At 38.3% G+C, this 13,500-nt stretch overlaps 1 protein-coding gene across 5 annotated transcripts in view; it reads left to right on the top strand.

Moving 5' to 3' along the window:
• ANKRD26 (ankyrin repeat domain containing 26) overlaps nucleotides 1-13,500 on the top strand; it is a 125,382-nt gene that overhangs the window by 19,345 nt on the left and 92,537 nt on the right. For all 5 annotated transcript variants that reach the window (XM_058297776.2, XM_004470751.4, XM_071215475.1 and 2 more), the window contains 4 exons: nucleotides 2,680-2,716; nucleotides 8,494-8,566; nucleotides 11,905-11,965; nucleotides 12,058-12,260. In XM_058297776.2, the coding sequence (XP_058153759.1) occupies nucleotides 2,680-2,716; nucleotides 8,494-8,566; nucleotides 11,905-11,965; nucleotides 12,058-12,260 (374 nt within the window). The remainder of the gene's footprint in view (nucleotides 1-2,679; nucleotides 2,717-8,493; nucleotides 8,567-11,904; nucleotides 11,966-12,057; nucleotides 12,261-13,500) is intronic.

Raw genomic sequence — 13,500 nt, 5'->3', positions numbered from 1 at the left:
ATTTTTAAAAAGGTGTTTCAGGGATGGAGTATCAACTATGTCAAGTAAGATTCCTGAAAAATAAGTTGCATATAACTTTTTAAAAATTTTATTTCTCTATCCTTTCCCCCTGTTGTCTGCTCTCTGTGTCCATTTGCCGTGTGTGGTTCTCTGATCGCGGCTGTCCTTATCAGCAGCACCAGGAATCTGTGTTTCTTTTTGTTGCGTCATCTTGTTGTGTCAGCTCTCCGTGTGTGCGGCACCATTCTTGGGCAGGCTGCACTTTTTTCACGCAGGGCGGCTCTCCTTACAGGGCGCACTCCTTGCGTGTGGGGCTCCCCTCCGCGGGGACACCCCTGCGTGGCACCCCTGCGTGGCACGGCACTCCTTGTGCGCATCAGCACTGCACATGGGCCAGCTCCACACCGGTCAAGGAGGCCCAGGGTTTGAACGTGGACCTCCCATGTGGTAGGCGGACGCCCTATCCATTGGGCCAAGTCCTCTTAAGCTATTTGTTAATAACCTTTTGAAAAGTACAATTTGAGAGTCATTGTAATGTCTACTGTTTATGTGATTGGTACTCTGAAGCCCAAATATGAATAAATCATATCACATCTAACTAAGTCCTACCAGATTTTTTCATAAATCACCACATAGGTATTTGAACGTAAGTTAATGTGACAATATTAGGTAATTATAATCTGTCCTTTTTCTCTGATTAATCTTCAGTAAAATTCTGAGATAAAATAAACATAATTACTTCTGATTTAAAAATCAGAGTAAAAAATATCTTTTATTTTAATTATATGGATGGTCCAGTCTTGATTTATATTATACTAAATCCCTGTTTATATTTGTAAACCCAGATAACTATTCTGTCATTTTTATCAGTTTTTTCTTGTATACTTAGGTATGCAGTTAGATTTATTTGCTTTATGTATTTTCAATACATTAATTTTGTGGATAATACCCATATTCTGCTACCTTGTTCTTTAATTTTCAAAGTAACTGAGTCTTGCGACTTATATGATTATATTGTCTGGTAATAGGAAGTTCTATGGCTATTGTTTTGAACATTTAGAAATTAACGTTCTGAGATAATTGAATGTAGTCATTTAAGATGTTCTTTGTCCTTTCCTTTGTTTTTCTTACTTTTTCTTTAATCCATTAGCATGGGATCTGATGACATAAGCCTTATAAGCTGAAAAAGCATGATTTCTGTAGACAATTGCCACATAATGGGGAGGGTTGAGAAAAATGACATGATGCAGTACTACATACCGCTAACTCTTTGGACCATTCTGCTCTATGAGGTGGGTCCAGATAGACACTTTAGCACTGGAAGAAGACCATCTCAAGGAGCTATACTTTAACTGGAATCATCATAGAATCTTTTGTTCTTTTCTGGTAACTGGAAATGAGGTCAGGGTGTGAATGCTGTGGAGTTTTAAAAAAATTTTAGGAGGACTGGGCATTGAGCCCAGGACCTTGTACATGGGAAGCAGGTGCACAAACACTGAGCTACATCCATTCCCCAGTGAGAATTTGGTTTTTTGTTTGTTTGTTTGTTTTGTTTTTAGTAGGTACCAGGATCGAACCTGGGACCTTGTACATGGGAAGCAGGTGCTCAACCACTCTAGTATATCTACTCCCTAGGGTATTGCATTAATATGCTCCTCACTGATCTTCCGGTGAGGAATGAGCCTGAAAATATTCTGTCTTTTACACATTCATGGTCATAAGACTTGTTATTAGAAAGTCCCAATGTTTTGCTTGACATGCAGTGAAAAAGAATGATTTCTCCTAATAGGGAGAGGGACAACTGATGGCACATTCTGGTGGCTTGAGTGAGTTTATAAGGATAATACTATCTGGTGATACTCCCTGGCAGTTTGCTACAACCTCTTCTTAAGCTTCCATCAGTGATAATGAGATATGGTTCAGGATAGATCTTGAGAGCTTTTAAGTAAGGATCTCTCCAGTAGCTCTTTCCCTGGGGGGTAAAATACCAGCTGAATTTGAACCTTCTTTGTACCACACATAGAGTAGAGAAAATGGCTAAAACTAACTGAGCTTACCAGTATCTTTCCCCGGAGAAGCTTAGAGAGAGTAAGTACACTGATCTCTCCCGAGCTCCTCCCCCTGGCAGCTGGAAAGGCTTGCAAGGACCATGTCTCTGGTCTGTTGCCCATGCCTTGCTATGCTGCAAAGTCCATTGCTCACTCCCTTATGATATGGTTGTTTATCCTAAACCGAAAAGCCTCAACTGAAGAGATTCAGAGCTGTGTTGTGTCACAACAAAATATTCTTACTCTCTTCTAACTGCCTCTAGTGGCAGAAATTCAGAAAAATCATGCTATTTAAATTTAATGCTGTCAGCTTGTTATAATGATATTGCTAATGATAGATTTTCTGTCAGTCTGAAAGGGTTAGGTTAAGATTATGGAAATTGTAAACAATTTACTTGCAAGTATCAGACTTTGATAATTCACACTTTCTTTTCCTTGCGTTTGATAAATACAAAGGAAGGAGTGCAATAGTTTTTAATGCACCAGTTGCTTACCAATAGTATAATTAATAGTCACTCTAGTATAGTGTCCAGGTGTGGTCCCAAAAGAATACTTTGTAACAATCAAAGTCTCATATGTTTTATTATTCAGTATTTTTCAATTGTTGATTTAAAATATGTTTTTCCTTTAGAAGTGGAAGAGATTTCTGAAGAAGACTCTTTAAGCAGGTAGGATTTTACAGATTTTAAAATTATCATTGACTAATGGGATGCAGGGAAAAGAACTAACATTTGTTTAATGTTCTACTGTGGGACAGACAGCATACTATGTATTTAACATTTGTTTTCTTCGATAGTCATCACAATAGCCATGCTGAGGTAGCTATGCTATTGTTGTCTCATTTTTGCTAATTGGACGACTGTAGTACAGAGAGATTAAGGAATTGACCTAAGACTTGATAGTTAACAAGTAGCTGAATCACGACTTGACTGTCAGCCTGCCTGGCTCCCAGTCCATTCTCTGTTCTTTCAGCATAGATTGAGTGGTACCTGTGCAGCACGTGGATCATGATGCAGCGTCCAGATAAGATCAGCTCAGAAAACCGTATATAGTTATGCCTTAACTCTGATTAAGAGATTTCTCAAGAAGCCTGGTTAGCCCAAGAGTTTGTCCTAGTATATTTGACATTTGGAGTAGTAACCAGCACCTTGTTTTTATCATTAAGGGCTTTAGAGCCAATCTTAGTTAGCTATGGCCACAGGGCCAGGGGTGTTATATAAGGAAGACCTCTTCAGGCAAGTCTTCTTAGGTATACTGATATTTGCTCCCTTAGAGATTAATTCCTATATGATGAAGAATAACTACACATAGACCATGTTATATTAATAAAATCACTCATTTAGAGACTATTTTGAATTAGTTTCTCTACTTAGGGTCTTACTGACTTCCCACTCTGGTTTCAGAGTAGTACTCTTGCCCAGTTCTGTGAAGATTATTCTTCATCTCGGTGTCTTTTTTCTTTAATGACTTCCAAATTAATCTTTTCTTGATTTTTACTTTCTTCTCTGCTTTTCTTGGTGTTTCTTTTGTTCTATTATTTTTTCCACTTCTGCCAACTAAGTAGTCCTTGTTTTTCTATGGACAGAATCATAAGCACATAGAATTTCAGGTATTTTAAAAAAAGATTTATTTATTTATCCCCACCCCCACCCCCAGTGTTTGCACTTGCTATGTTTGTGTGTTCTCTGTGTCTGCTTGTCTTCTTTTCTTTTCTTTTTTTTTAAGGAGGCACCAGGAACTGAACCTGGGCCTCTCTTGTGTGAGGGAGGCACCCAATTGCTTGAGCCACATCCATTCCCTGCTTATTGTGTCTCTTGTTGTGTCTCTGTGTTGCATCATCTTGTTGTGTCAGGTTGCCATGCAGCTCCATTGTGTCAGCTTGCTGTCTTGCTTGTTTTCTTTACGAGGCACCCGGAACTGAACCTGGGACCTCCCGTGTGGGAAGTGGCACCCAACTGCTTGAGCCACATCCGCTCCCCAGGAATTTCAGGGTATTAAGGAATCTTAGAGATTAATCAATGACAACACCTTCTAGTACTTGAACCTCTATTCATAGTTCTTGCCAAATGGTTGTTCAGATGGAGAATCTGAAACTCACATGGATTAAAGCAACTTATCTAGATCTTATATATAGTAAGTGGCAGAAATTAGATTGGAACTCTAGGTTTAAGTTTAAGCCCAACATTCTCCCTTTTTATCATCCTGTAGGTGAATATGTTAATACTAGAAAGTTGGGGGGTGGGTCTAGTGACCACAATGGAAGAGAATAAGCATGGAGTTAGCAGGGGAGGCAAGTTTGAAGAGGAACAGCACTGGGATGGATAGGAATAAGGGTTTTAGAAAAGAGATATCAGAACATTGGGGTTTTTGATATGCTTGATAAAGATAAATTATGGAATGAAGGACACAGGATGTTGGAAGTTATCAAGAAAGGCATAGGGAAGTGGACTTGGCCCAGTGGTTAGGGCGTCCGTCTACCACATGGGAGGTCCGTGGTTCAAACCCCGGGGCTCCTTGACCCGTGTGGAGCTGGCCCATGTGCAGTGCTGATGCGCGCAAGGAGTGCTGTGCCATGCAGGGGTGTTCCCTGTGTAGGGGAGCCCCATGCACAAGGAGTGCACCCCGTAAGGAGAGCTGCCCAGCGCAAAAGAAAGTGCCGCCTGCCCAAGAGTGGCGCCACATACACGGAGAGCTGACACAACAAGATGACGCTACAAAAAGAAAACACAGGTTCCTGGTGCCACTGATAAGGATAGAAGTGGTCACAGAAGAACGCGCAGCAAGTGGACACAGAGAGCAGACAACGGGCGGGGGAAGGGGAGAGGAAAAAAAATCTTAAACAACAACAACAAAACACAAGCTGCAAAATTAAAAAAAAAAGAAAAAAAAAGAAAGGCATAGGTGGTTCAAGGGAGCCCCGAACAGGTTGCTACTTATTTAGTTTTAATTTTTTTTAGTTTAGTTTTTAGTAACAAACTTCAAGATTTCTTTTGAAAGATGTTAAAATAACTTGAGCCACTGTGAAGAGTCTCTTTACAGCAGATAGGAATTTGGTATCATCTGTCTCCACCCCAACTTGCGGAGGGTGGCTCAGACCCTCTAGTGTCCTAGGGTGCTGGAGGTTGCTGGACTACCCAAGTCTGTGGCCCAGTGTAGGTGTCTCCTAACCCTCACCCTTTGCTCCATTTGCTGCTATCCTCCCAAGTACATGTAAGGGGAAGGACGAATTGTTAGGTCAGTCAATGAGCTTCACTTAAGTAGTTGGTAACATGCCTGTGTTGGGGGCCAATTACTCAGACTCCATTTAGTTTGTTTCCCAGCAGCAAGGAAATAGAGAATTCCTACTCTTCATCATGTGAGCCCATCCTTTTCCAGGAATCTGTCTTCATAACCTGAAGATTTAAGTATTGGAACTGGCAGTGAGCTTTGCAGAAGGAGGGATCAGGAATGACACAGTTCATAGGAGGGAAGATACTTAGTACTTAGGGAGGTAGAGGTACAACTGCCAGGATCCTGGTTTTATTAACAGTCTCTCTCCTAGAGTATCTGAGTGCCTGTGAGGGTTTTTATGGACAAGCTAGTTTACATGGGCCTGAATAAGGTAAGACTGATAGAGGGAAAAGTATTAAATTTTGTTATTTTTTTCTTTTAAGCAGTATTATTGAGATATATTGACATCATGCAGTCCATCCAAAGTGTACACTCAGTGGCTTTCAGTATAGTTATAGACCTGTGCATTCATGAACACAATTTTAGAACATTTTCATTACTCCAAAAATAAAAGCCCCATACCCCTTAGCAGTCAACTCTCAATCCCTCTATCCTTCCTCAGCCTTATATAACCATTAATCTAATTCTGTCTCTATAGATTTATATTTACATTTTATGTAAATGGTATCATGTAATATGTAGTACTTTGTGTCCGGTTTCTTTCACTTAGCCTACATATTTGTGATTGTTATTACTTCCTGGTGAATTACCCCTTTTAGTAATATATAGTGTCCTTCTTTGTCTCTTATAACAGTTTTTAATTTAAAGCCTGTTTTGTCCAGTATTAGTGTATTAGTCAGGGTTGTCTAGGGAAACAGAATCAACAAGAGATGTCTCCTGATACTAAGAGATTTATCAGTCTCTCATGTGACTGTGGGAATGCACAAGTCCAGGTTCCATAGGCAGGCTGCAGCCAGGGACTGCAATGAAAGTATAGTGAAGGTTCTTGATGAGTTCTGGGAGATGTTGGCTGTTCAAAGACGAGTTGGGAAATTCTCTCTCAATGATAGAATCACTTCCCTTTTTATGGTACTCAACTGATTGGATAAAGCATCACTCATTGCTGATGGCAATCTCTCTGATTGATGTAATTGTAATCAGTTATATATGATTTACCACTGCAGTAAAGTCAATGGTGACTGAAGTCCATAAGTGCCCTTGTATTACATTTAGCTCAGTACTTGCTTGACCAAACAACTGGGCACAATTACCTGGCCGAGTTGACACAATAGCCTAACCATCACAATTATTATAGCTATCCAAGAAATTTTTTGTTACTCTTTGCATTGAATATCATTTTCCAGTCCTTCACTTTCAACCTCTTTATGTTTTTGGGTCTAAAGTGAGTTGCTTATAGACAGCATATAGATGAATTATACTTTTATAATCCATTCTGCCAATCTGTGTCTATTGATTGGGGAGTTTAATACATTAACATTCAATGTTATTATTATAAAGGCAGTATTTACTTCAACTGTTTTATCCGTTGGTTTTTATATGACATATCTTTGGCATTTGACATTCTAATTAGTATTTTTCTTGGAGTACGTTTATTAGGATTTATTCTGTTTGGAGTACATTGTGCTTTTAGGACATGTATATTTATGTCTTTTATTAGAGTTGGGAAATATTTGGCTATTATTTCCTCAGATATTCTTTTTGCCCCTTATCCCTTCTTCTGGGACACGTATGAGATGTATGTTTGTGTGCTGCCATTCAACTCCAGGAGACCCTGCTCAGTTTTTTATGTTCTTTCTCTGTTTTTCTGTAAGATTCCAAACGTCCTGTCTTCTAGTTAACTTATTTTCTCTTCTGCCTGTTCAGATCTTCTCTTGCATGCCTTTAGTGTTTTTTGTTTTTTTTTCAGGAGGTACTGGGGATTGAACCCAGTACCTTGTACATAGGAAGCAGGTGCTCAACCACTGAGCTGTATCCGCTCCCCAATAGAGATGGTTTCTTTGTTTTTGTTTTTAGGAGGTACTGGCAGTTGAACCCAGAACCTCATACATGGGAAGCAGGCACTCAACCACTTGTGCTACATCTGCTCCCTGTCTATTTTTAATCTCTGCTCTTGTGCTTTTCATTCTTATAAGTTCTGTTATGTTTCTTTTCATACTTACAAATTCTTCTTTATGCTTACCCAGTGTCTTCTTAATATCCTTTGTCTCTTTAGCCATATTTGCCTTCATCTCCTTGAATTGATTTAGGAGATTTGTTTGAGCAGCTTTTATTTTTTGTTCCAAATTCTGTCTCCTCCAAATTTTTAATTTATTCCTTTGACTGGCCCATGTCTTCCTGTTTCTTAATATGGCCTGTAATTTTTTGCTGATGTCTAGGCATCTGATTATCTTGATGAATTTACTCTGATGGTTAGTTTCTTTCTCTTGCCTAGGTTTTTATTAATTGGCTTTGTGTTAAGGCGCTTCTTTGACACTTGGTTCAACTTATTCTACACGCTTTGAATTGCCTATGCTTAACTGACCAGATTTATTCAGTTTTTCTTCATCTGATTCTTGCTCTGGGTATGTGGTACAATTTCTAAGAGCTTAAGATTGCTCTGTTTGTGCAGTAGTTTCATCCTCTGTTCCTTCTCTGGGATACTCGATATGTTCTGTTTTTGTTTCGCTTCTATAGTTTTTTATTTTTATTTTTTGATTTTTTGAGGTACTGGCGATTGAACGTGGGACCTTGTGCATGGGAAGCAGACACTCAACCAACTGAGCTACACCTGCTCTCCACATTTTGTTTTCAGACATTTAGGACATCCCTATACTTTTTCAGAGTAAAGGGAAGGAAGGGGAGCAGTACTTTCACCTTGTTGATAAGGTGCTAAAGCACTAAGACTACCATTTATGCCATTAGTCTTTAAACCAGGGATAGACCATGGAGAAGGGTTATTGTATCTTTCTACTTGTTTTAGGTCATCAGGTTTGTTCCATTTCAGGCAACAAAAGTTAAATCAGCCATCAATTATGATTTTCAATTCAGCACCCAGGACTTTTGGTGATAACAAATTATTCCCAGACTTTGCCATTATTTTGGCTGTCACTTGTTGTTATGGGGTCTAAGTGTGAGTCTTCATTTGAATATTTCATAGTTTGGGAGAGTTAGAATCAGAATTAACTAACAAGAGTTTAACTCACTTGTTTTTGTTGTATATTTTTTCTCTTTAAAGGCTTTCTAACAAACCTGGCATTGATGATTCATGGCCTACCTCAGATGATGAAGACTTAGATTTTGATAACAAGGTGAAGTGCTCACAAATGAAATTAATTTTCCTACTCTGAATTTAGTTTGATGATGTATTTACTCCTGTAATTTGGCAGTGGTCTGCCTATCATTGTTTTATGTTTGTAATGGGGAGTTGGTCAGAGAAAACCATTTTACAGATATGTGACTATTGGAAATTTTTTATTTTTATTTTTTGTTTTTTCACTTTGGTAGAAACTGAAGATGGGGTAGTGAAAGCCAGAAAAAAAAAAGGACAGGAAAACACACAGTAACAAGAAAATTATATTGAGAAAAGTTTTCCTACAATGGAGGAAATATGAAGTATGGTCAAGGATAGAAAAACTTACTGTTACTTTTAAAGCATACTAATATGACTTATATAATACTCATGATTAATTGAAATCTTTAATGGATCCAACCACTTATTTTAATAATCATGGAATCTCCCCAGTGCCTTGCAGTTCCTAAACTATACAGCACATACCATATAGTTTTTGTTTTTTTTTCCCCACGGGCCCTTTTTATTTTGGTATCACATTTTTTAGGAGAGAGCTTTTTCTCCATTTCCATCCTTGGTTCTTTATTTAGATTAGAACAATATTAGAAATAGTGGGAATTTAGAAATGTAAATTCTGTTTCCCAAAATCTCTATTACAGAAATTCCACTGGTTTTCTAAATCATTTCTTGAATTTTGTATTTAAAATTCTTCATCTAATTGAAGAATATGTCTTGCCTAAAATAATAACCAGCTCTAGAAGTAGATATTTTAGATGACCATATGTTAAAACTCCTAATGACAGAATTTTTTTGTATTTTAAAAAATAGGCAAGTCCCTTGAATAACTTTCTAAAAATCCAAATTTCAGTTTTTGTACTATAGTTATTTAAATATTCATTTTAAGGCCTCTGCATCCTTATAAGCTAAAGATAGAAAATATATATGCTAAATAAATAAATAAATCTTTAAAAAAAGAAAAAGAAAAAAGAAAACATATTTGCATATATCCTGGAGCACGTAAAATAAAGTCTTGCTTATAAGAACCATTTTAATATTTTTTGAATCTGAATAAACGAAGATACCGATTTCTCTATTTTACAAAGCATTGCAAATAATACATGAATTATATATCTATTTGAATTTCTAAAACAGGCTTAAATTTAATATTCCCTTTTATTATTTTGTGCGTGTAAGTTCATTTGAGTTATACTGAGGGAATATGTTATAAATAAGAAAGAAGATTATAGTATATTTTGTGGTATCCTCCAATTATGAGCTTAGATTAGGGTTTTAGATGAAAATTTCTCAACTTTTTTTTAGCTGCAACTTCTGTTCTATTAAAGCTATCTTTTCAAGCCATACATTATTTCTTAGAAATGCTAATTGTCAATGTGAGTTGACAGGTTAGAAACATTTTGTCTTCAATTTTTCCATTTTTCTCTCTCTCTAGTAATAATTTAGAGCTTTCATGTAGTGGTAGAAGACCATGTTCAACTAATTAAATGACTTATTTTGTAGTGGTAAAATTAAAACTCCTTATTACAGTAGTTTTTATAAACAAACAATTGCAGAGTAATACAGATCAGTATTAATAGGGACATAGTAGGAACAAAAGTCTGTAATTTTCTATGAGATACACACACATCCACATACCTTTTCCACATACCTTAGTGTAATTATATTTTTTGTCTTTTTTCTTGGCTAAGCTTGTATTTGATTGAGTGGTTCTTTTTTTTTTTTAAAGATTTATTTTTTATTTATTTCTTTCACCACCACCCCCAGTTGTCTGCTCTCTGTGTCCATTTGCTGTGTGTCTTCTGTGACTGCTTCTATCCTTATCAGCGGCACTGGGAATCTGTGTTTCTTTTTGTTGTGTCAGCTCTCCATGTGTGCGGTGCCATTCTTAGGCAGGCTGCACTTTCTTTCACTCCGGGCGGCTTTCCTTACGGGGCGCACTCCTTGCACGTGGGGCTCCCCTACACGGGGGACACCCCTGTGTGGCACAGCACTCCTTGTACGCATCAGCTCTGCATGTGGGCCAGCTCCACACGGGTCAAGGAGGCCCGGGGTTTGAACCTTGGACCTCCCATGTGGTAGGTGGATGCCCTATCCATTGGGCCAAGTCCACTTCCCACTGGTTCTGTCTTATGCCCTACTCCTGTTTTTTTTTTTCCTTTTCTTTTTTTATTTACCCCAAGATGAATTTTTCATTCACACTAATAAACATTTCTTCAGTCTCTCTTCTCTCAGTCCATTTCTCTGTGTCCATTTTAGCATATTTATTTATAGCTTTCTACCTGTTTTTTTTAGATTTATTTTTTATTTATTTCTCTCTCCTCCCTCTCCACCCCCACCCCTTTGTCTGCTTTCTGTGTCCATTCTCTGTGTGTTCTTCTGTGTCCGCTTGCCTTCTTGTCACCGGCACCGGGAATCTGTGTCTTTTTTTGTTGCATCATCCTTGCTGCATCACCTCTCCCTGTGTGCACTGTCACTCCTGGGTAGGTTGCGCTTTTTTCGCATGGGGCAGTTCTCCTTGCAGGGTGCACTCCTTGCCCGTGGGGATACCCTACATGGGGACACCCCTGCGTGCCTGGGCACTCCTTGTGTACATCAGCACTGCGCGTGGGCCAGCTCATCATACAGGTCGGGAGGCCCTGGGTTTGAACCCTGGACCTCCCATGTGTTAGGCGGATGCTCTTTCAGGTGAGCCAAATCCACTTCCCTATAGCTTTCTACCTAATACCTGTGTGTGTGTGCACACGCGCACATGATCTCATTCATCAGTCATTGCTCCACAAGGATTTTTTCCTTTTTCCCCTCTCTTTATTTAAACAATCATTTATCTTTAGCTATTTTTTTAAGGAGATACCAGAAATTGAACCCAGGATCTCATACTTGAGAAGCTCAATCACTGAACTATATCTGTTCCCCTATCTTTACCTTTTTGACAAACGAAAGCAACTTACCCTGTTTGCAATTCTAACCTATCTAAGTAAGATACTACTGAGAACTAAACTCTCACATTTTCTCCCACACAAGATATTCAGGGATAAATTTTTGTTGTAGATTATTTTGGTTAAGGAAACAATCTAATGGATATGATAGGTTTTGTATCATAATCAATTATGGGTAACGGGGGTAACATTTTCAGGATAACCTATATAATTTCTTATAATCCTCATCCAGGAGAAGATGGAGGTGAGTTAGTAAATGGCAGAACTGAGATTTGAATCCACATCTGAATGACTCCAAAGCTAAGCTCTTTGTATTAGATCATATAGTAATTGTTAATATTATAATTTCATATATTTTATCAAATTTATTACTTGTCTTTAAACTGTTTTTTTTCCTTTCTAGAATCTCCCAAAACCTAGCTTAACAAAGCTAATGACTGCTTCTCAGCAAGCCAGGAAAAATAGTAAGCTATTTAAAGTCTGCCCAATCTTGTTTTATTCACTGATTTGAAATTACAGATATTTTTATATACTATTTACTTTGTTTTTACTGCAGTAGAAGAAAAAGACAGCATTGTGAGACCAGAAAATAGAACCTTGTTAGAGGACAGTAGTTCTGAGAGTGAAAATGAAGATGTGGTTGAAACCCTCCCGAAATTGCCAGTCAAAGGCCAGGGCTTCTCTCATGCTGCGTCTCCATCACCTGACCCTCATATAAAACCTTTCCTCAAGTCTTCAGCAATCCCTGGTGTTACAAAGGTACAGGTTTTTTTGTTTTGTTTTTTTTTTCCAATGGAAACTTGTGAGATTCTGTGCCAAGTGAGCTGAGTTACTGCCTAATCTCAAAAGCCTCTCAGCAATAATCCAGGTACCAGAGGATGTCAGTTGTTTCTTATATCAGGCTTGTTCTAAACAGGGTGCTCCAAAGCTTATCTTGCTTCAGGTCCCAGCCAGACATGTAGTCAGAACCCCATGAATTGGAAGGAAGGACTGAAGTGAATTTTTGCTTGCTTGTACTGTAACATTTTGCTAATCCCTTTGTTAAATATATTAAAGTAGCAACTCAGAGACAGTCTCTGTTATTTCTCTGTAATTTCCTTGTTACACTGTCTTCTGATCTTTCTCTTTTGTCCTCCTCCAAGGCATACATCACCTTTAGAGTTTCCTCCTTCTCTCCCCTGAGATGACTCCCTCATCTGTCTGCTCATTGTCTGCTTGCTGTGTTTGCTTGTTGTCTATTTGTTGTCTCTTCTCATTGTGTCTTTTTATTGTGTCCACTTATTGTCTGCTTGTCTTCTTTTAGGAAGCACTGGGAACCGAACCTGGGAACTCCCATTTGGGAGGCAGGTGCCCAAATGCCTGAGCTAAATCCACTCCCTACTTGTTGTGTCTGCTCATTGTGTCTGCTTGTTCATCAGCTTGTTCCAGCAGCTCATTTTGTCACCTCATTTCATCAGCTCATTGTGTCTGCTTATCTTTTTTAGGAGGCACTGGGAACTGAACCTGGGACTTCCCATATGGGAGGTGGGCACCCAACTGCTGAGCCACATTCACTCCCCCAACTCTAGAGTTCTTAAATACAAGAATATGAAAGATGTTAATTATCCTTGTATCTTATAACTCCACCCTGTCCTTTGTCTGGACATATCCTGTTCAATATATTATAAATATCACTAGAGGATAGAGAAAAGAAGGAAAAAAGTAAAGATGGGTTCATTTATGACCTCTTTGTGTTTTTTAAAAAACTTTTTCCTGTGCTTTTCACATACTCTGCCCCTTCTGCATCCTCGTAATTGTGCATCAGCTTAAAGATAACAAGGATTGCAGAAAGAAATGGAACTCCTCTAGATCATAAAAGAAAACAAGTGTAATAGCTAGCAAAGATGGATGTATGGGATTGAGATTTATAAAAAGTTGCTGGAACCATACAATTTTTTGGTATAACACTAGAGAAAGAAATAATTAAAGCAACCAAAAAGAATAGCTAGACAAATCTGGA

Source organism: Dasypus novemcinctus, chromosome 5, assembly GCF_030445035.2.
Source record: "Dasypus novemcinctus isolate mDasNov1 chromosome 5, mDasNov1.1.hap2, whole genome shotgun sequence".
NCBI classification, from domain to species: domain Eukaryota; kingdom Metazoa; phylum Chordata; class Mammalia; order Cingulata; family Dasypodidae; genus Dasypus; species Dasypus novemcinctus.
Note: the sequence above shows the minus strand (reverse complement) of the source record. Positions and strands in the feature narration are given on the sequence as shown.